General features: G+C 52.8%; 1 protein-coding gene across 1 annotated transcript in view; it reads left to right on the top strand.

The window, feature by feature from the left end:
* Positions 1-525: 525 nt before the first annotated feature.
* The window catches only part of SPDEF (SAM pointed domain containing ETS transcription factor), a 29,709-nt gene continuing 6,848 nt past the window's right edge, over positions 526-23,386 (top strand). The window contains exons 1-5 of the mRNA XM_006276109.4: positions 526-933; positions 17,610-18,101; positions 21,251-21,448; positions 21,645-21,692; positions 22,329-22,469. Coding sequence (XP_006276171.2) covers positions 849-933; positions 17,610-18,101; positions 21,251-21,448; positions 21,645-21,692; positions 22,329-22,469 — 964 coding nt within the window. The 5' untranslated portion in view covers positions 526-848. The remainder of the gene's footprint in view (positions 934-17,609; positions 18,102-21,250; positions 21,449-21,644; positions 21,693-22,328; positions 22,470-23,386) is intronic.

Consider the following 23,386-nt stretch of genomic DNA (forward strand, 5'->3'; position numbering starts at 1 on the left):
GGGTAAAGAGGATCCTGCAGAACCAGGGGCCTCTGGGTCCAGCAGCTCTGGAGGAGGGGTCTGCAGCAAGAGGGTGTAATGGGATCCGTTGGGGAATTTGTACCACCTACACAGCCCCACGGGTGCAGTGCCACAGGGGCACTGATGATGACCCACCAAAACCAGGCATGGCCAAGCCCTCGGTCAGGTCCTGGGCGGGAGGGGAAGAAGGAGCCCTTTCATCACCCCTCAGCACCAATCTACAAGGACTTTGAGTTTCCATTTGAGCTCTGCTGGGGCTGGCCAGAGACCTGAAGGGGTTAAAGGCTGCCAGGCTGTGGCAGCCCCATGTGGGGAAGAAAGGCAAAGTACTGAGGAAGGCTTCATGGTGTGGGAAGCGTGGTCCCCTCAAGGGTTAACTCTGGGCTGGGATATTCAAACACCTCCAGCTGAGGTAAGCACCCAGCTTGTTTGTTCAGGTAAATAAGGAAGGAATTAGATATAATGAGCCAGGGAGGCATTTGCTAAGCACTCTGCATACTGGTGCTGGCTGCAGGGCTCTGCCAGTGCCTGTGGTGCCTACTTCGAGGCAGATGCCTGTAGCTTTGCACCTCTCCCTGTAGCCCCACAGATCCTCTCCCACTCCCCCAGCCGCTCAGAGCAGCCAGGTGCTGAGTTCACGTGTCCCCTGGCAGGCGGAGGTCCCTCCTAGTGGCACCTCTCCAGAGGACTTGATGCTTCCCAGAGCGCGGGCAGTGTCCTGGGAGCTGAGCTGCACTGGGTGAGGAGCACAGCCCTCGTGCCCGCTTCCCGGAGCCACGTCTCTGCTCCCCCCCCAGCCCCCTCCTTATGCCTGACTGAGATGTTGAATGTCAGTGGGAGACCCCTTCTACCCTTCTTGCTGGACCAATGCTGCTGCTGCTGAGAGCCCACGCATCTCTGCTTGCCTAGCGGGTAAGTCCAATCCTATGGCTATGAGAGTATCATTTCTGGTGTGTCCTCCCTGACAGTGCAGAGTTTATCCTGGGCTCTGAGATCTCCTGGGCTTTTCCCTCTCCCATCTGACCCAGCCTTGCCTCTCCGGCCTACAGCCTGGTGCCAGGCTGCTAGTATGTTGTGCCACTTCATTTGCTTCATTTTGTGCTTTGATTGACTTGGTGGACCACCGGAGGTGATTGAGGCGCTTTGTGATGGGGCAGACCATCCATGGAGGGTCTCTTATATCTCCCTTGGAGGCAACTGGGACTGCTCATCGCCTAGGGGGTGAATCCAGTGTGAAACTCCCTGCAGGTGGGAGGGACCTGATTGCCAAAGGCAAGAAAGGGAGTTAGTTGCTGACATCCTGCTGAAGGCGGCTGGAAACTGTGCACTCAGCTTCAATATGCACCTTGGGGAATCTTCCCCTGAGGCCTTTTAGCAACGGCAGGGTTTCTGGGTTCTCTACCTTTTGCTGCTTGACCATGACACCAAGAGCTCTGTGCCTCACTTTACCCAACTGTGAAATGGGCTAAGCACCACTTGCTTCTGGGAGGCTCAGCTGATAGATTAAATTCCTTGGGGACCACTCAGGAGAAACCTCCTTGTCCAGCCCTGTTACTGGATCACGTGCGGTGTGAATGACTGCTGCTATGCAGACCGCCAGGTTTCTGGGACTGGCAGAGCAAGGCTGGGAATGCACAGGGCTGGCGGACAGGTCTGTAAAAGGCTGGGTAGGGCTTTAACCCTTTGAGGCAGGCCATCGGCATCTCGGAGTCCCTCTCTGCTTTTTTCAGTGCCAAAGGGCAGTTGGCTCCAGGCTTGGCTTTGATGGTTCTGCTCGGGTAGCGAAACACAAATGACACCTTGGCTGCCAATGCCTGTACAATGCCGGTGTTCTCATGGCCGGGGGCCTTTCTGCAGGGCCAGCACCTTGCTGCAATAAATAGGGGCCCTCCAGGGGCTGATGGGGAACACCAAGCTCTGCTGCTCTCCTGGGACACACACAAGCTGCTGCTTAATTAAGACCTGCAGCTCGCTGCACCCCCACCCCCCCACCCCTGCAGGAATGGAGAGGGCGGCTTGACCCGGGGCCGCCAGGACCCGTGCGAACATCAAAGGCAGCTCGGAATAGGGCTCCCTCGCCTAAGAGGCTCGACATTGGGGCAGGTAAATGGTTAGGGACCTGGGTGCAGGTGGTCACTGGGGAGGAGTGGGGAAGAAACCATGACTGTGCCTTCCTCTTCCACCCCCCATGTCAATTCAGAGCTGGCTTTGGCAGGAGAATTTCCAGGAGGCAGGGAGAAGAGGGGGGAAATGATGACGGCAAAATGCTCTTTAATATGTCTTGAAGGTAACTGCACCAACAGATCTTCCATAAGTATTAACAGGCTGTTTGCTCCCCCGCAGTCAGCCAGGCTCATGCTGGGTCTCTGCATGACCTGTTGATGCCAGAGCTTGAAGGGGTAGAGCTGTTAACTTCTCTAGAGGAGGAGGAGAGAGCAGCGGCGGGGACTAAACTGAACACCTTGTCCTTCATTCTGCTGTTTTGTTACCCTCCTTCCCCACAAAACCAGAGGGAACTGGCAAGAGGTGGACAGAGCACCCAGTGCATGCTACTGCTGAGGTCAGTCCAGCTGTAGCTTGGGCTCTTCCTGCTTCAGGACTCAAAGGGCAGATGGAGGTTTGGGGTCCAAGTGCTTGGGGGACTCTTGAAGTCCGTGGTGCGTTGTTGATGCTTGCTGTGATATCAGTTGTTGCAGGGACGTGCACGGCTCCCTGTGGACGGGGCAGCCCTGAGCACTGGGTGCACCAGCTCCAAGGGTGAGGGGTGCTTTCTAAGCCATCCCACCCCAGAGCAGAAGGCCAGACCTAAATGCTCCCTCAAATGCAGCTGCTCAGAACCACCCTGGATCCAGAACCAGGGACAGTTCTCTGACGAGGCGCTCCTACACCGTGGGGAAGTGCCCAGACTTGCCTCCCCGCCTGGCCCCAGGAGCCCACACAGCCGCTGCCCGAGTCGTGCGCAGCCCAGTATCCGTGGCTTTGTGGAGAGGAGATCTGGGAGAGACAGTGGGCCTTCTGGAGTGCCAGCTGTCAGCTGGGAGGATCCTGAAGTAGGTGGGTAGTGTTGGGCCAATTCTATGCATCCTGAGCAGTAAATCTGTCCTCAAGCCCATCTGATAACTCAGGAGAGCTTCCTACTCTGACTCCATTCCTGTCTGTCCTCAGTGAACTCTCTTGCTAACTGCTATCTGGAAAGAGCAGATGAGGGTTTTTTTCAGAAACAACCAGGAATTTGGTGCCCCACTCAACCAGCTCTGACAAGTCCTTGCTTCTTTACAGTGTCGAGCTCCTGCCTTGTGAAAATTAGGCCCTTTTTGGGTATTTCAAGAGGAGTCTTCAAAAACAGAGGCACCCAGAATTGGTAGCCACTTGCCACCAGTATATTCACAAGCCATGCTCTCTGCACCCGGCCTGGTGCAGTTTGCTCTGGCCACCAGCTCCCTCTTTGGTTACAGGAGTGGCAGAGCCCTTTCATGTTTAATCTTGCAGCCCCCAATAAAAGCATCTCATTTCCTTTGTGCCACCAGATGTCTGCCTGGCAAAGCAAATAGGCTTTAAATTATTCCATACCCAACCTGCTGGACTTTGATAGCTTCTGTTTCCAGGTGCTCTCCCTTCAAAGTAAGATGAGGGTGATTCTGCTCAGGCCTGTTCCTGTTACCCTGGTATGATGTGTCGTATTTCTAGAGCACAGAGCGCTTGGGGCTGGAAAAGCCAGTGGTGATGTCAGGCAGGGGTCTGTCAGGCATGTGTCCTGCCCATGGTGGGCAGGAATAAGCTGACGGGTGACTTCAGGGTCAGTGGTGATGGGCAGCAGGATACAAGTGGCTGTGTTGAATGAGCCATAGCATCCGAGAGATGAGGTGAGGTGAAAAGTGCTGGGGTCTTCAGCTGTCCTTCTACATAGCCTGTTTCTGGAAGGGATGCCCTAGGCAGGAGTCACTGTTATCAGGGACCAAAGGCTCATGTGGGGTGGAGAAGGAAGTGGTGGAAGCATTGGGATTACTCTTCCAGGTGGATGCAGAGAGCCATGTAAATGGGGGAAGCTGTGGAGCAGGGGTAGGTCCACCCCAAAACATCAAACTGGGAGCACAGCAAGGCACAACTTAGCAGCTCCACCAAAGTCCTGGATCCCAACCAGGCAGTTCAGAGATGTCATAAAAGGCAATTCCTGGTGCATGTGAGGGGTCTTTGCAGAGCAGCCTCTATGGAGGTGGGTAGTCAAGGGCATGAGAGTCAACTCCAACTCCACCAGACTGGGATTGGAGCCATCATTGCTGCAGCATCAAAGAGCCCAGGAGGGCAGAGCAGAAGCTGCTAGCCAGAGGGAAGGTGAGCCAGTCCTGGAGAGCTACTGGGAAGTCCTGGGGCTCAGGGAGGGGTAAATTAACAGATGGAGCTTGGGGGCAGGGGACAAGAGCTTGGGGGAGAGGGAAGAATTTGTGTGATGGGGGAAACCTCAGCCTCCCATGGAGGCTGAGTTTCCAGCCCAGTTTTGCAGATGCTAGAGCTGCAGGTAAGGTCAGCATGAGCCTTGGCATCTCTTGAGCATAGCTGCCCTCAGCCTCTGGGCGCTGAGACACCAGTTCCTGCTGAGAAGCCTTTTTCCTCTGTGAGAGAGACTGGCTCTCCCAGGGCGGGGGCACAGGGAGCTGGTCTGAGCTGGAGTTAGGCTGGGAGAAAGAATCGGGCAGAGCCAAGCAGCCGAGCCTTGGGCTGTGCTCCTCCTCAGGCCAAGGGCTGATGAATGGGTGCCTGATGGTGACCCCTGCACACCCACCCCCAAAGACTGGAAACAGCTCTGGTCCCTCCAGCCAGCAGGTCTGCCTGGTGCTGAACCCTGTACAGCATCAGGCAGCTGGGGGCACTGGCAGACCGCAGCACTTTACAAGAGACAGCTCAAGACCTAGAAGCTGTCCAGTCTCAGCAGCATGTGTGCTACTTGATCCAAGGAGAAGTGTAATTTAGTTTGCATGGGGCCTTGAGCTCCTTTGGCCAGATGGCTGCCTGGTCCTTCATCTCTGATGTGCAGGTTTCTCCCTACCTGGTAGGATTTCCAGTTATGCCCTTGAGCAGAACCCAAGGCCCAGAGACAGAAGGAAAGAGCGAGGTAATCAACCCGGCTTGAGCCTAGAGCAAAAACTGAGGTTTGGGCTTAGGATCAGGTCAAGTCTTGTTTTACCCACCTTGATTTGCCTTGTATTGTAGTATCAGTGATCACTGAGCTGGCAGCCAGAAAGAACATGGCCAGCTCACTCTGGGGGAGCTGCTAAAAGGCATGAGCTTCTTCTCCAGTGACTTTTGTATCATTGGAGAGGTGGCTGCACCCAGCATTTCCTACAGCAGGTGGTTTAGAGATGCAGAACCGGTGTGATGCTTTTGAGCTCCCCCACATAGCTCTGGGCTGCGGTTGCCTTGGATCTGATTTCAGCTGAGGCAGCAGAAAGCCTAGGGAAACTCAAGCAAGCTTTGTGAAACACAGGAAATGGTTGAGGTTTGCTACAGCCACACATGCCTCCAGGCTGCCCTGTCTTCTGCTTCCAACCCCTCTGCCTATTTGCTTGCAGTCATGAACAGTTGGAAGGACTTTCCAAGCATCACCCTAACCCAACCCGTTTAACTGCAGATTTAATTCTTATTAATGAGCTCATTGTTCAAGGCTGGTGTGTTCTTGGCTCTCGAAGGGCCTGAACCCAAGTTTGCTGGAGTCAGGACCAGAGATCACCTTGACTTGGAGCAGGCTCATCCTTACACTAATGTGCCTGTTACTCCTCAGTAGATCTCGGAGCGTTTCACAAAGGAGGATAGTATTGTTGTCCTCATCCTACAGATGGGAAAACAGAAGCAGGAAGGGAAAGTGGCTCATCCAAAGTCATCCAACCAGCAAAGGCTGGGACAGGACCAGCTCTCCTGGGGTCCAGCCTGGTGCTATCTTCTATAGGCTGCCATCTCTCCCCTAGAGACACAAGGCTGCTGTTGCTTGGTTGGCAAAGAGTTGGCAGGGCCTGAGTTTGGGGCATATCTGAGTGCTTCAGTCTAGTTCCCATTGCCTCCAGTGGATCAGCTAATTCTGTAACAGCTCCCTAGAGTGACAAGGCTGGATGTTTAGGAGAGATCTGACGCTGGCCCTGCCCTGAGTAGCCCCTCTGCCTCCCGGGGGCACTACGTTCCCTCTCTGGGTTGAGGTTTTGAGTCACAGAGCATGAGGAGTTTGTTCTCTGTGGGTTTGTAGCTCACTGGATGATCACAGAGCCCTGGTGGGTAGGGTGCACAGGCCACCATGTTACTCATTGCAAAGCCAGACTGCTCAGGAAGGGACAGCAGAGGAGCTTTTCCTCAGTTTCATCATCTCCCACCCACCTGTCGGCCAGGTACCTTCAGAGCCGTAGCACTTGAGTAGCCTAGATTAGTATCGTGCAGATGAAGGAGGCATCAACTGCTCAGTCTCATCTTGCTTGATATAGCTAGAAAGTCCCACCACTGATGAACTCTCCATCCTTTCATTTAGCCATTAGTGCCTGGATAGCATGGCCCAGGTGGCAGCAGTGGTTCTTGACCAGTGTGCTTGGGATGCCTTGAGATCCCTTTATGGGTGCTGCAAAGTGCCATGCAATGTTAGCACCTCTAGGTTTACAAACATGATTCACAACATTAACCCAAAGATTTCAAACAGAAACCCATAGCTGTGGGCTTTCTGAGCTCCTTGCAACAGAGGAAGAGCTCTATTTTTGTGTAATCAAAAAAAAAAAAAAAGAGTGAAAACTTAGAGCTGGCATTTTTTGAGGGGCAACTTGAGTCTATCCAGAGAGAGTCTAAAAAAGGCTGAGAACCACTGGGTTATAGTAACGTAAAGTCCTGTTAGGCCCAGTCCTGACGTCCTTACTCAGGCAAAAGAGAGAAAGAGAGAGACCTGGATGTCACATAGGAGAACCCAGCTCCCTATGGAGCTGCAGATGCTATGTGTTGTCCTCACAGCTGCTCCTGCCCAGAGGCAGAAGATGTGGTGACCTGTGAGGTGAGGGAAGGGGAGAAAGGGGCACTGTCCCTTATTCTCAGCCTTGCTACTGGTGTTCCCTGCTGGGAGTGTAGGTGAATGCACTCCTTTGCTGCAAAAGGCTTCTGCTGAATTGTTATTTCTGGTGGCTTGGAAAAACCACCAGGTTCCACTTTTACACTGGCCTGCAGTTGTCATGTGAAATCTTGCCCCTTATGTTCAGGCAAGTGAGGCCACTGGTGAGAACTCATGTGTCACCTTGCTAGGTTGATCTTACAAATAATCAGGCATAACCGGCACATTTTCCTGTGTGCATCGTTTACAAACTTCCACTCTAGGTGTGGTTCAATCTGTCAAACGCTGGTGAAAATTTCCCAGCAGATTAGCTCCTGGTGTGTGTATATAGAGCCAGAGCTGATTGCTTTAGCAACAGAACTGTTTATATGAGCTGTTTCATCCTGGTTAGTCCAACAGAGCTGATACAACTGGGAGTGAGAAAGCTGGTGTCAACTCCTTGTCCATCATCACTGGTGCTGTTTGCGGGTTGTGGGGTGCAGCCAGAAAGGGAAGGGGAGGTCAGAATTTCCCTTGCCCAGTCTGTTGTAACTAGTGGTGCATGGGAAGGCCTCAACTTGAGACCCAGATGCCAAGAGAAATTTGTAGGCTGCCGGTTTTAGACATTGAGATTGATCATTAGCAGTGGCAGATCAGGTTGTAGCAATGCACAGTTCTGCCAATTTATGGTCTCTCCCAGAGGTTTTCTACCTGAGCACATCTGGCCTTGTGCAGTCATGTTTCAGTGAAGAATCTCCCCCTAAGTTGTGCTTCTGATCTGATCCCCGCTCAACCTCAGCTCCTGGGGAATTGGAAATAGCAGAGGCAGGATCCATTACCATAAGCAGCTAATAAAGGGACAAAGCACCGAGGAGTCAGGGGATTCATTCAGGGCTGCAACCAGGAGGCTGGTAATGAAACTAAGCAAGGCCAATAGAAGATAGATGGTGGAATAGCCTCCATGGGGCGCATTGCTGATGTCATTTAATGCCAGGCTGGAGAAGTCCCTGGCTGGTGGACTAGAGGGGATGAGAGCAGGACTGTTCCCTGGGACAAGAGCATGTGGACTGTATTGCATCTCTTTAGTTGGCCAGAGAAGAAAGTCTTGTCATCAAGGCAATGGAAGGGCCCTCAAGGGTTTAGTTCATGGCTTTGGCAGGCAGTTTGTTTGGTTTGGTCCTGGACAAAAATCACTTAAACTCATTGAGCCTCAGTTTCTCCTTCTCTAATACAGGTAGGAGCTTTCCAACCCCTGAGCAGGCTGTGACGAGAGGCAATGACAGTATGCGATATTTTTCATGAGTAGATCTCAAAGCAGATGATGAGCCTCCATTTTACAGCTGGTAAAACTGAGGCCCACAGGGATTAAGGGGTGTGACCCAGGGCACCTAGCAGGCCAGCTAGGAATAGAATCCAGGTCCCTTGAGTCCAAGTCCAGTACTCAAGCCACTGGAGCAGAATAGCTCTCCAATATGTTCATGCTTTTGATATGTAGAGCATCCCAGCCGATGGGAGCCCTTGAGACAGCAATGCCTCTTGGCTATGCAGTGACTCCCTGGTTTGCCTCCAGACCAGACCCAGGCCCGTCAAAAGCTGCTAGAGCCCCTCTTCAGCGTCTTTACACAAAGCTGCCTTTCACTGTCCCTACTGTGTCCTCTTTTGCATGCTATGTCTGGTATGCCTGGCTCCTGCAGGGGGAAAGAAGCCTGTCAAGTGTCAGCTCAGGTCTTTGGACTTCGAGGAGTTTAACAGCTTGGTAGTAGCTTGTGTTAAATGTTGTGAGAGCAAATTCCTTAATCCTCCCTCACCTCCTCCTTTTACTTGGATATTTGTATCACCTGTGGCTCAACTTGTACACCAGCACCATCTCCGTGGGCAGGGTAGAACTATAAAGGAAAGCATGTTTGCAGAGCTAGGGGAGAAGGTGGAGATGGAAGCAGAAAAGAGTTAAAACAGTGCAATATTGCCCACCCCACCTCTTGACTTCTGCTGTATTGTAGTGCTGCCCATGCTCTCTGCTTGGGTTGGGATGACCTTCTTGGTAAGTAACACACTGGAGCCAGCTGGCCTAGGAATGAGCCCGGTTCAGGGTCTGTGAACTTTGAACCCACAACTCCCATGTGCCCTGGTCATCAGTGCACAAGTCTGAAAAGACCCTGGCAGCAGCAGTGCAGGAAATCTAGGCTTTCCTGGGACCTGACATGCAGCAGCCACATCTTGTCACACACCTGCACAGCCCTGGAAGGGATCTCCTAGGTCACTGGCTACAGCGACCCTCTCTCCACTCCTCTATCCCTCCAAGAGAAGCTCAGGATTAAAATGGTTCTTAGGGCCAAATCCTGCTTGCCTGAAGCTCTTGGGACTCAGTCCAAGCTCCTTGGAAAGCAGGGGAAGGATTCCCATTGATTTAAAAAAGCTTTGGGGCAGACACCTACTGCTGCTGTTTTTGGTGGAGCATCTCCCAGTTGGAAGGATGGGAGACCCTGGCCCCATTGCTTTCAGTAGCTGGAAATGTAGAGAGGAGGGTTGATGCTGTCATCTCCACTTTGCAGAGTGAACAGAGGTGCAGAGGGGCCCCAGGTCAGTGGCAGACCTGGGACTACAACCCACTAGAGAGACCCTCTGAGGTCTTAGCTGCCCAAACTCTGCTGAAGTTAGTGGAGCTGTGGCCATGCACACCAGGTGAGGATTGGGGTGCCCAGTGCACTGGACCACACTCCTGGCTCCCGTGACACTTTTGCTAGTAGGATTGCAGAGGTGACCTCATGGATGCTATGCAGTATTGTGTGGGGTAGGAGTAATCTTTCAGAGCATGAGCATGGCCAGGAGACAGTTCCCCCCTGTTCAGGTGGTTATCAGCAAGTGTGGGCTACAGATAGCAGCAGCTGAATATTGGGGTGCTTACTTGCAGGGCATGAGAGATGGGAAGAGACCGGGAGAACTGATGAGAATGAGCTATCCTTTCTCTGCTATAGAAAAAAAGTGTAATGCAGGAGCTGGGATGACGCATCCAGAGGCTCACGGGTCTCCACAAGACTCTGGAGACCTGCATTCAGCTCCCTGCTCTGCCACGGACTTCTGGAGTAACCTTGGTCAAGTCACTCGGTCACTCTCGCTGGGTTTACTGGCCCTGCCCTACCTAAGGGGCATGTTATGAGGCTGAATACATTCAAGCTAGGGAGGTGGTTTATTATGAGCTGACATGGACATTACTTCATAGGCTGTTTTGGTTTGGGTAGTTAAACTTATTGTGGGGTGCTTAGATATGGCAGTGATGGGCCCAAATAAGTGTCAGAGAGGGGCAGATAGTAGCCAAGGCTGGTCCTTCTGGGTCAGTTTTGGTCTCTTCAAGACCATGGCAGTTATCATATGGAGAGCAATGGCATGTGGGCTCTCTATTGCATGCATTTGCTCCATGAGCTTTGGGCCTAATCCCAGAGCTGCCTTTGCCATTAGTGGGGGAAAGGATCTGGCAGTTACCTTAAGCTCTCTCCAAGGTGCTGGGGCTGATGAGGAGGAAGCAGAAGGAAGCCGTGCTTGCTATGTGATTAACAAGTGTTAGCTCATGCCCTGAGCTCTAATGCTGTCCCTGCAGCGGCTTGGCTTTGAGAAACAGAGGGATTGGTGGGGGATGGCAGGGGAGCTGCAACTTCTAGCATGAATGAAAGGTCAGAGGCTGAAGAGATGTGGGAGGCTGGAGGTGAAGAAGGAGGAGAAAAAGAAATGAAAGGGAATAATGGAAGGGAGGGAGGGAAGACATGCAGGGAGGAGAGATGGAAGTGAGGGGGAGGCAGGAGGAGGTGGGGGGAATGCGAGACGAAGCAGAGCAGAGAGCAAGGGGAAGAAGTGCAAGGCTTAGACCATGAGAACCCAAGTCCCGATCAGGGAGGGACGCCAGCCAGCTAAGCTGCCCTTTTCTCCTTGGTCAGTCCCTCCTCCTGTTATCGCAACAAGTCTTTCTCAGAGCAGCTTCCTAGAATAAATACTTCCCCACCTAGCCCATAAAGGCCTCGACCGCAGCAGCAGCCTCCATGCCAAAGCCAGAGAAAATCAAACAAAGGTCCCCACCCTTGGACTACAGCACATTTTGTTAAGTGATTACTCAGGCTTTGCCATCCCACATCCCAGCGGTTCTGTGGCCAGGCTGGTTCCCAGGGGCTCTGGCCTTTTGCTTCGCACGATGGGAGGGGGTCCCACTGTTGAGCCTGCAGAGGGTGGTGGAAACCAAGGTGGCTCTGATTGCATAGGGAGGTGTTTCACCTCAGGCTTGGCAGCGTCTCCTGCATCGCTTTGGCTGCAGCTCTACTTGCTTGGCTTCTTGTTTTCTGTTAGCGATTTTGGTGACTGGGAACATGACTCCAGGCAATAAATCACCTTTGTACAGTGCCTCCTTTATGAGAGCCTTAGGTCAGGGCCTGCCTTCTAGTTCAGAGGGTGAAGTTCACCTCACTGCTCATGAGCACAGGCACAGGTCATTCTTCCCCCATGGATGCTGGAGCACCATTCTCATTGTATCCAGCACTTTTGCAGGGGAAAAGTTGCCATCGGAAGTCAGTGTTGCTCCACTGACTTTACTGGAGCTCTCTTCTGAGTGGATGGCCCTTTTTTCTCTCTCATTTATGCCCTCTGAGGGTCTGGTCTGCAGGTTAGGGGGTGATATGGAGCACAAGGTGCTTCACTGTGGGTAGGATCTGGGAGGAATGGGCAGCTCCAAGCATTCTTGGTGCCAGGACCATTGCAAAGTGCATCTGACTCTGCTGGACCTGAGCCACAGGCTTTTTGTCCCAACTGGTGCTTGTGTGAGGTCTGGGAGAGCTGTTATGTGTGGGGGGACGGTACTGCAAGTGGAGTGCTCCATGCCACGTCTCAGGGGGTTGATTTAGCTAAAGGTATTGCGAGGACTTCAATCAAGAGTTGGCAGAAGAAAGGGGAAGATGGATCTGGAGGAACAACCCACGAGTGAGATGGGTCTCAGGCTTGCCCATTGTCCTAGGGCCCAGGGATCTAGCCTGCTCTCCATTCTGACTTCTTTCTTTCTCTCTCTGCTGGGAAGGAAGGTGGGGCTGAGATCTAATCCCATTTCCAAGAAAAACCAAAGTCCAAGATTTGCAAAAGCTTTCTCAGGGCCCAGGCCTCGCAAGCTGTTACCATTTCCCTTTTGTGCTGGGGCCAGCATGAGGCTGGATTTACGGCTGATCTGCTCAACTCCTCATCTAATCCAGAGCAAATAAACTAGAGGTTTGGAACCAGGCAGCATCTCTCAGGGAAACCTGTTGCTACGGGGGAGGTGTGAGCACCCCTGGGGGGTCTCTTCAGGCCTGGCCTTGGGTTGCCGGAGGAGAGGAAGGCAGTTTGTGGGAATAGCGTGGTGGAGGGGTCACACTGGCTCTGCAGTGGGGCTGTTTATCGGGTATTTGACCGGCAAAGCGATGGCGGGGGAGTCTTTGGGCCATGGTGACATTCAAGACGCATGCCTGTTTGAGCAAAGAGCTGCAGAGCTGTCACCTCGTATTTCTGTATTTCTGAGCACTACTGATGATTACAGCCCGTGTCGGGAGGCTCAAGTCAAGTAGTTTTGCTTTGCTGGTGTCCGTGAGGCAGGGGCCTTATACCAGCTCAAATTATGATTGTGCTTACACGTGTGTATGCATGTGTGCATGTGTGTGTGAGATGCACAGTAGAATTGCCCCTTCCACATATGAGGGTGGAGGGGTGTCTCTACTGTAGGTACTTATATGGCCCCATTACTGCAGTATATTCACGTCCTAAATGTATAAGCAGAAGCTTTCTCTATCTGTAGTCAGCTTCATCCTCCTGCTAGCTCCATGCTTCTGCATCTGGTGGCCGTGACAGCATGACTAGGCCTATGTGCAAAAGTGTTTGCCCCTGGAGAGGCCATCCAGGGCTGGCTGGCAGCTGATGCTAATGCAGGCCCATTTCTAGCATGGGGCTCCTCACCCTGGATACTCATTGGTTCCTCATTAAGCAGCAGTTGGATATTTGTATCAGATGCTGTGTTACCGCGGGTGCTCAGGAGAAGGGGCTGTAGTTGTTGGCTTGTGTGGGTGGTTGCTGGATGGCTGCAATTTCTTAGAGAGGGGGCTTTGGGGGCTGAATACTTGGGAATTTCTGCCCCTAATGATGGGAGTCCACCCTGGCCCTTGTGGAAGAACAGGTTGCCTTTCCCATAAGTTGTGCAGAGAATGCCTCGAAGTTTGGGCTTCAAAAAACCTATGTCACAAAGGAGCAGAAGAAAGCTGCGGTGGGTCTGGGAGAGGGGTAGGGGCTGGGAGCTCCCGCGTGGTAGTCCTAACTTTGCCACTGATGTCACGCGACTGTGGGCAACTCGTTTAGTTTCCCTCTGCCTCAGCCTTGGTGACAGCAGCAGCACTCGGTTGTGTAGACTGTGTTGGCCAGGGGCATGGAGAGGTCAGGCTGAGGGCTGGTGTAGAGCTGGTGGCAGCATAACCCACAGCGTGGCTGCAGCTCTGCTGACAGAAGACAACTTTTGCTGTTTGGGGAGTCAGTGCAGGCAACCAGGCAGCCTCTCTGCCCCCAGAGCTGTGTCCACACCCATGGGCCCAGCTGCCATAGGTAAAACAGCAGCACGCCCCAATGCCAACTTTCACGAAACAATCGTGAGACTCTCCATTTCCAAATCTAATGAACTCTAGCTCGTGATCTTGCGATACAACCCTCAACTCTCGGGAGTTTCCCTTCTGGTGCATGTAAAGAGTGCCCAGCTGGTAAGTGGGGGGAGAGGGAAGGGACTGGGGGGAGAGCAGATCAAGGCCCCCATGGTGAGGGAGGAGTGGGGCTGGGGCGGGTCATGCTCCCAGCGGGGCACGTGCCCCCTAGATTTGTGTGCGGGGCAGAAGTGGGCTGCTGCTGTGGGCTGTGGCTCTGGACCCTGGTCAGTGCTGCCTTTGCCCTGGAGCCATGCAGTGCCATGTGCCTACTGCCCCTGGGCTGCCCCATGAGCCCAGTGCTGGCCATGCTGCATCCTCTGCCTGCTTGGGGGCAGCAGCAGCAGGCACCTGGCATCGCGCGGCTCCGGAGCAAAGGCAGCAGGGCCCCAGCCCGCCTTTGCCCCTTCCTCTCCTCACCTGCTGAGTGCTGTCTCTGTGTCTGCCCCCCAATCCCAAGCCACAGCCTCCCCAGCCCTGCTGCTGCCCCTCACTCCTGACCCACAGTGCCTTACATCCTGCCAGGGTGCGTGTGAACCTCCTCTTCCTGGGCTCCAACTCCGCACCCCCACACCCTCAGCACCCCACACCTTCACAAACGATCCCCAACCCCCTCACACACACACACTTCAAAAATAACATCTCATGATTTACATTTCAAATCTCTTGATTTTTAAGTGGTTGTCTCATGATTTTTGATACAGTGGGGGGGTTGCAATACTTCTCTTTCCTCAGTCTAAGGGGCCAAATCTGATTGCAGTGGAGCTATGCTGATTTACACCAGCTGGGGTTCTGGTCCAAGGAGAATAATCTTCCTTCTCTGGGATAATTAGGGAACAGTTTGCAAAGCTTGAGTGTTAAATACTGTTTGTGTTAAAATCGCTGTAGACTTTGTTGCTGGCTTCTTCAGCATGAGGCGTTTAACTGCAACAATGCAAATCTTCCAGATGTCCCCTCTTTTGTTGTTGTTTTTTTCTTTTAATCTCTTTTCTGCTGGCAGATCTGTGGTTAATGGGCCTCTGGCTTGCGGCTATTAATGACATTTAATTATCTCTTATTTACCAACCATCATTAACTTGAGGGAGCAAACATGGGGCCAGCCCATTTGCCAGAGCCAATCTTCAAGGAGCAACAGAAAAGAAATGAAATTTTCTTGGCACGTAGAAAAATGTACCAAGATAGTAAAGCACAGTACAAAACACTTCAGTCAATAAGATCCCTCCTACACAAAGGATGCATTCATTTGGCTAGAAGGGCTTGAATAAACTCAAGGGATTTAATCTGTTCTATCCTTTTGCTTCCTTTACTTTCAAGAACCCAAGCGCGTATCTTCCTCATTATGTTTTCTTAGATCATTTTTTTTTTGCTTGCTGTCTTTTTTTTTTTTTTATAATGCCCCTAGGGAAACACCGCACTGAAATCTGTCCACCCACGGATATCGTTTTTACCAAGCCCCCGCACTGTCTTGTTTTCTCAGGCTCGCTGATGTGTGCCGACCTGCCGGTGCTGGTTGTTTTTCTTGGAGGGTCTCTGTAGAACAGGGTCCCACATGCTTGCACGTTGGGTGGTTATTGTAAGGGTGCTGGTTTGAATTGGGCACGCTGACTTGTTGCTGTAGGGCCGTGACTCTCAACCAGGGTGCTGCAGTGTGCAAACACCTTTGCGAGATAAACCCAGAGATTTCAAATAAGAATCGATAGTGGCAAAGACGCACTGCTCTGCTGTGGGCTTTCTGAGTCTTTGCAACAGGAGGATTGCTTGATCATACTTCTGTAGTCAAGAAATGAGAGAGAGAGCCTGGTGTTTTTGGAGGGGTGCCTTGAAGCTAACAAGGGGGACTTGGAGTGCAGAAAGGTTGAGAAGCCCTGCTACAGGGCAGCTTGTACGTGCAGTGATTGCCCCTGTAGGCTTGCTGCTATGTTTGAGGGGTGCATCCTGGGGGTACCACATTATGGAAGGATTTCTTGAAAGCACTGGGGGCTGCTGGCATTGACTTCTTTGCCCTTTCCTCCCTTAATAAAAACAGAGCCCTGAATCATTTGCTTGTTTTTGCAGAAAATCTCTGTAAAAAGAGAGGCATGGGCCATGCCAACAGCTATAAAATCCCCACTGTAGGGTGAGTGCCCTGATCCCAAGGGTGCCCTTTCAACCACATGCTCATTTTGGGGGAATCTTTTCTTTAAAGCCTCCAGACTCCTCTTGGGGAATTGTCAGGTTTTCTCTTTCGATGGAGACATTTCCCAGGGTTGCCATGGAAATTCAGCAGGCTCATCCTTTTCTCTGTGGAGTCCAGGACTCCCTGCGTACGTGAGACAGATGGAAACAGGCTGTTCTAATGTGGTTTAGCAAGAAAGTACAAAGCATGGGTTGGGACTGTGCAATGCCTATTGCAAAGAACCGCCCGCTGCCCTGTGCCCTGCGGCCTGGCAAAGACCATGCCAAGGGGCCAAGGTCTCGGAGTGTGCGTGGAGGGGGTCACTTCTGGAAGGTAACTAGGGTTGATAACTAGGGTTCAGTTTATTCTCTGGCCTCTCTTCCCCTTTGCGAGTTTAAGCCAGGCTTGTCATTATTATGTAGTGCCATGGTGCCTCCGTTTTGAACCTGAATGCCAGTGGATTTTGGTGAGCTCTGGGTCAGGCTGTTAGTGAAAAGAAAGCTCATGACGGGGGCACTGGTGCAATATGAGCTGCTGTTGGGTGCAGCAGGAGCTGGGCAAACACCCGTCTGGGCTGCGTTAGGGAATTGCCACAGGGCAAGGCAGGCTCTTGGGATCTGTATAGGCAGGGTTTGCAGAGCAGGCTGAGCACTTGAAGGCTTCAGACTGGCACTTTTACAGAAATGCTTCATGAGCTAAAGTAGCTTAACTCCCACTGAAGCTATTGGGAATGAGAGGTGCCTAGAACATCCCTTGGGGTTTCTTTGTAACGCTGGTCCGGTGCTCTGTTTGGGAACACCTGGGGCCTGTGGCTCACCACAGCCATACTCGGTGCCATATGAGGCTTTGAGCCATCAGCCCCATGCCAGAGTGGTGAACAATAGCCCTCCAAACCCAGTTTGAAGGGTGGTTGCTTCTCCTTGCTATTCTGATGGCCCCTGTCCCCAGCAGTATGGACTGATTTGAAGTTGGAGGCTCTGGTAGTGAGGGGCTCTCTGTTTTCTGGCTCCAGGGATGCTTCTATCCTTGCCCCATCTCCCTCCCTGGCTGCGTGATTGCAATCAGCTGTATGTGCGAGTGCTAACGTTCATTATAGAGCTGGAGTCTGGCTCTAAATCAGTGGTGTTTGAAGTCCAGCTTCCCCTGCCAAAGCCCAGTGCTTGTTTGATGTCAGTGCCTTTCCAGTGAGTGTGCTGGATCCCATCTGCTACGGACAGCTACCTCTTCCTAAGCCGGCTTGCGGCTTCCCCCCACCCAGCCGGTCTACCCTCCGATGGTCATAAAGCTGGGGGAGCTGTTTACCCCATACCCTGTTCTCTCCCCCCTTTGGAAAGTTACCTTTGGGGATGGCTCTCCTTTGCACTTGATTATCAGGTCATCCCAAACTGGTCTGATTCTTTCCCCCTCCAATGCGCACGCGCGCACACAGACACACACACACACTTCTTCCCCTTCATTGCCAACTGACCCAGAAGCGAAGGAGTCACCCTGGCCCATGAAGAGCTATTTAACCTGTTTTCATCTGGGGGTCTCTTAGGGCGTGGAGGGGCTCTTTGGAGGTTTCTTTCCCTTTAACAGGCTTAGATTTCACCCATTGTGCATGACCACTGGGCAGAAAGGCAGGCATTATCTTCAAAACCATCCTTTCTGACTGGCGCTTCTCGATGTGTTTCTTCTTCCACCCTTGTGCGGTGACCAGACTTGGAGACGCACCCGTGCGGAGGGATGGGCAGTGCTGGCCACGGGCTGACCGCTGTGCCTCACAGCCGCATCGCCCTTCAGGACACCCTGCTGCTGACTGGCCTGGAGAAGCCGCCTGTCATACGGGACCCTGACACCTGCAGCTGGAGCTCCCTCGACAGCCCCAGCCCTCCAGCCACTCCCGAGCAGACCCTTCCTGCCTTCTACGTCCATTACTTTGACATGCTCTACTCCGAGGAGGCTGGCTGGGTGCCCAAGGGCCTGGCAGAGACTCTGCAGGGCAGCAGCCAAGGGGAAAGGGGCGAGGTGCAGAAGGAGCCAGAGCAGTGCCCCATCATCGACAGTCAGGGCTTTGGGCTGAGCCCTGACGTGGACTACCAGGCCAGCCTTCACCTGGAGGAGCACTCGCTGGAGCAGGTGCAGAGCATGGTGGTGGGCGAGGTGCTGAAGGACATTGAGACGGCCTGCAAGCTTCTCAACATTGCAGCAGGTGGGTGCTCTTTTCTGTCCCTTGGTTTTTGCTCTCTGGCAGGGGCAGCTCAGTGCCTGGTAGGAGCCTGCAGAGCTCCGGGCTGAGCTGGGGAGTTGTCTCTCTTGCTGGCTGGCTTGGATTTAGCCAGGTGGTGGCTGGGATTCATCCTGGTCTATCTGCTCTTGATTCAGTGCAGTGGCAGGCATCCTGGACCCACACAAGCTGCTGGGGTCTCTCTATGGTCTTTGTTGACCTTTGTTTGGGTCCTAGCTGCCCCCCTTGCTGCTCTCAGCAGAGCAAGCATCTAAGGGACTGGGCTCCCATCTCGCACATAATGGGCATCTCCCCAGGGCAAGGCTGAGACATGTTCTCAGGGGTCTGGCCCAAAACCCAGGAAAATGCCCCTCTCCACCATCAGCTTCAGCAAATTTAAGGTCAGGCTCTAGAGTTGACTGTCACTAGCTCACCCTGGGATTATGGGCAGTTGTGGAATGACAGGTAGGCTAGTAATCACCCCTCCCCCTTGGGGAAAAAACTCCTATTGGAAAGAAATACAAATAAACCATTCCAGTGGTTGGCCTTGAGCAGCTGGCCATGAGTAACACGCTGACATGGCAGCATCTATTGCACCTGGATCCATGGCTGAAGCAGGGTCCAACCTTTTCCAAAGGTACCCACAATGGTCCGCCATCCTACGAATGCTTTCTTAGGAATGAACAGATCTTTCCCATTGCCAGCATCAAGGATATCGTGGGATGTATTTCATGGAGCTGGTGGGGAAGGTCTTCTCCAAGGCAGATCAGTGCTGTGGAAAACTGTGTAAGGCTGGGTGGGGAGGGAGCAAGTTGTTGTTTTTCTGTTCCTTCATCTTGTCTGATTTCCTGCTCCGGACTTGGCAGAGCATGTGGTGGAACATGCGGTATCCAACAGAACCGGCCTCTCTCGGGTGCAGGAGAATAAAGGCTGCTTGCCATTGACGTCAGTGGCAAATCTGGGTGGCAGGGGCATAATACAGAAAACTAAGTGCAACGTGCATGAACCGCAGGGCAAGAGAGTCACAGTGAGAATGAAATCAAGGCTGGTGCAGTGGCCAAGGCAGCTCGTCCCTCGGAGCCAAGTGCCCTGGAGCGATGGTGCCAGGGCTAGAGTGTTTGCCCTGCCAGTCCCATCTTGGGATAAAGTCATCCTGCAGGCGTATCAGTGCAGGAGTGGGAGAGATCTGTGGAAGTGCATGGATTTGCCAAGCAGGCTGCGGTAGGGGACTTCTGGCCCTAGTCACAAAGGGGTTTAGCTTGAAGTGGGAAGGGACAGAATAATAGAAAATGGGGTTGGAAGGGACCTCAGGAGGTCACGTCTAGTCCAACCCCCTGCTCAAAGCAGGACCAGCCCCAACTACATCATCCAAGCCAAAGCTTTGTTTAGCAGGGTCTTAACAACCTCCGAGGATGGAGCTTCCACCACTTCTCTGGGTAACATGTTCCAGTGTTTTACTACTCTTCTAGAGAGAAAATTATTCCTAATATCTAACCCAAACTTCCCTTGCTGCACCTTGAGACCATTGCTCCTCGTTCTGTCATCTGCCACCACTGAGGACAGTCAGCCACTTCAGCCATTTGCTCTTCTGATGGCTGCATCCAGCTCAGGGTCTGCACCTGCTCCCAGGGGGATGGTGGGAGTTTTGTCACTGACTTCAGGGGGTTAAGATGGAGCCCAAAGCATGGCCATCATGCTGAGACAGTGAGAAATTGCACCTTGTGGGTCCAGCAGCAACCCTGGGACACAGCAAACTGCCCCTTGATGGTGCCTCTGTCTGCAATGGGGTGATAAATTTAGGGCCTGTAAACCTGAACTGAAGATGGAGACTTTTGCAAATCAGGCTGATGGAAACAGTCAGTTTTAACACCTACTGTGTGCTGGTGGGAACGGCAGGTCTGCAGGTGCATAAGACCAGGGAGCAAGAAGGACGGTGCTTCATGTAGCAATATGCAGCAAGCGCAGGCAGGGAGATCAGTGGTTTGCATGGGATGCATTTATCTGCAGTGATCAAACTGGGGTCTGTTCCTCAGCCGGAGTGAGTCTGCAGGGCTCTGGGAATTTACACCAATTGACTATCTGCCCCTATTACATACCTGGGACATATAAAGGTCCCTGTGGGGTTTTTTGCTGAGGGTGGAGCAGGGACCTGAGCTGCAGCCCCTGGCCCAAGTGCCCTTGGAGTTTTGCTGAGCCCAGAACCACCCCAGGACTGTGGCTGAGTCCATGCTTCCTCCTCTAACTTCGAAGTTTGTCCTCCCTCTGGCTCCTGTGACATCTCCAGTCACCCAAGTGGAAAGAGCCACTGAGATATTAAGGCTTTAATAGTTAACACTGATCCAGGCCCATCTCTGACAGAAATCACTGCAGGTCTTCTGAAGTCAGTGAGACCCTGCTGCCCGAACCCTTGCTGATGCCCCTCTCCTGCAGCCCGAGTAAAGCGGGTTGTCGGTCTCTCCTGGGTGCTCCGGTGGCAGACGTAGGCTGCAGGCAAAGCCAGGCTGTGCTCCCGAGCCAGGTGCTCTGTCAGAGGGCCCTGCCGTTTCCCGAACAATGGAGATGGGAACAAAGGGAATTGACAGGCAGAGGAAAAATGTATCCCTTTAGGACAACTAGCCCTTCGAACAGGTCATACTGCTATTGCTTTCCGCTGCGGACGCGCAGGGCGTGCACGCTCTCCGGGGAGCGTTGCTTTGGAAGGGAGCTCTCTGGCTGGGTTAGGTGCAGACAGATGGGCTCCTTGCAGCTGGGGCTGTGTGTGAAGCCAGCTTCTGATGCCTCTCTCCACCCATGGGCTTTGAGAGCTGTTGTCTGAGGTGGACGTAATGTAGTACGAAAGGGACTTAATTTCTAGGGTGCTTGGGGAAAAAAAAAAAAAAAGAGGCTGGGAGCACAGGGGAGCATAAGACCCGTTGTCCTTTCAGTCCTGTATTTCTGGTGAAGTAGGTTGAGACGGGACGGGCAGCTCTCCCGTGAGGAGCACTGCTTGCCCAAGGCAGGGATGGGAGCTGCCGCTAGAAGGCAGATGCCACGCTCCCTGCTCCTATGACCTTTGCAAAGCAAGCTTTGGAGGGAAGGGGTCTTCAGGTCCCCACTCACCTGGGCTCCTGGGGGTGCATCTGTCTCTCTCTCAGACCCAGCAGACTGGAGTCCAGGAAATGTCCAGAAGTGGATCTTGTGGACAGAGCACCAGTACCGCCTGCCCCAGATTGGGAAGTCTTTCCAGGAGATGTCGGGGAAGGACCTGTGCGCCATGTCCGAGGAGCAGTTCCGCCAGCGCTCCCCGGTGTGCGGGGATGTCCTGCATGCCCACCTGGACATCTGGAAATCAGGTACGAGCTGGCAGGTGGGGAGGGATCAGCCGGGGTACATTAAGAGCTGAAGACTCGTTGGTGCTGATCTGCTCGCATGTTCTCCAGGGGTGTTTGGGCCTCTCGGTTTTGTTATCTGCTGCTTGGGGCAGGTGGGGGTTTCTGCTCCTGCATGAGGGTTGTGCTCTGTGTCACCCCCAACCTTATTCCCTTGCAGCTGCCTGGATGAAGGAGAAAGTGGGGCCAGGAGAAGTGCGATACTGTGGTGAGTTCTCTTGGGTCATGGGCATTGCTTCCAGCCAGGAAAGGGGCCGGGGGTTCAACAGTGACGTTTCCCTTTTTGGTGCGGTAGTTGCAGTTATCTGAAGCATCACCTCTCCTCTGACCATGCTACATGTGTTATCATAACTAATTATGCGAGTGGTAATTTTTACTACACTTTTAATTAGTCCCTTATAGCCAGGTTAGTAAGCCCAAAGGTGGCGATTGGCTCCATCTCTGGCTTTTGTGACCCCATGATCTGAGCACCTTGTGATCTGTACCATGTTTGTCCCCCTGTGAGGTAGCCCCATCTTAAAGAAAGGGATTTGAGGCACAGGAAGGTGAAGGTCCAGGTCGTCCAAGGTATTTGGGAGCTGAGTTCCAGTTGAAAGGCCCGGTAAGGGCCTGTCAAGGTTGCACAGGAAACTTGCGGTAGACCGTGGTTCTGTGAGTCTCAGACTAGTGCTCTCACTGCCAGGTCTTCATCCCCGGGGTCAGTAGTGAGGACTTTCAGCCACTAAGGACCTGGGTGTGGTTTGTACCAGCAGGCTCCTCCTTGCACGTCCCGTCCCCAGAACTGTCCATTCCTCTGCCGGCAATGATCAATTAACCCCTGGGGTCTGATTCCTTCCTGCTGCAGCGAGTGACGAGAGCTGGGCGGACAGTGAGGTGGACTCCTCGTGCTCAGGCCAGCCCATCCACTTGTGGCAGTTCCTCAAAGAGCTGCTGCTGAAGCCTCACAACTACGGACGCTTCATTCGCTGGCTCAATAAGGAGAAAGGTGAGCAAGACTGGTGGGGTGGGGCCTCAGTCTGTTGGGGAACTCGGTCACCTCCTGTGTCCACAATAATACTCCTGAACCCCCCTGCAACGACAGGTGGATGATCCATCACTGGAGCTTCCACAGGCTCTCAGGGTCACTCCTACCACCTGTCCACATTTAGCCTGCTCTGCTCTTTTTGCACTTAGACAATCCAGCCCCAGTTCATATTGGTATGGGCAAGGTCAGACGGGGCCCTAAGCTGAGGGTACATCTCTGTAGGGTGGAGCAGTGTGGTGTAACTATCATTTCCTTAGCTGCATACAGTGATGCTGATCCCAGTTCTTTGTCTGTTGCTCACACGGTAGGAAGCATCTGTTATGTGCATGTTGGCAAAGGGTATAGGAGCTCTTCAACCCCACTGTTTACTTGGTAGCCTAATGCACTCAGTTGACCTTCATCATGGGGGAAAGTGGCTAGCAGCCATCTGTGTCAAGACTTCTAAAGGAGCTCAGCACTGCCTGGGTCCTGCCCATATTTTAGCAGCATAAGGTGCTTTTGAGATGAAAGATGAAGTGCAAAAAGCTTAGGGAACTGTTCCTGTAGTAAATGAGCCTCATTTACATTGAGTTCAGGCAAGTGCAAAGGCCCAGGAGTACACACTTACCGGAAATCAGTGTGTGCTGCGTTGGTGAGTCAACCTAGATAAAAATCTAGGTGACACATTCTTTCCCTACCTCCACCCTTGGCCAGGAGCTGGGAGGGAAATTGGGTTGGTTCACAGAGTTGCTGGGAAACTTGTCCCTCATTTCCCTTCTCTAACTTCCTTCCCTGAACCGAGTTGCCAGTCACAATCTGGAGGCTTTCTTTTATTATCTGCATTCCAGCACTGCTCTACAGCCTGCTCCCATTGTGCTCGGAGCTGTATCTGCAGTGTC

Source organism: Alligator mississippiensis, chromosome 14, assembly GCF_030867095.1.
Source record: "Alligator mississippiensis isolate rAllMis1 chromosome 14, rAllMis1, whole genome shotgun sequence".
Lineage (NCBI taxonomy): Eukaryota > Metazoa > Chordata > Crocodylia > Alligatoridae > Alligator > Alligator mississippiensis.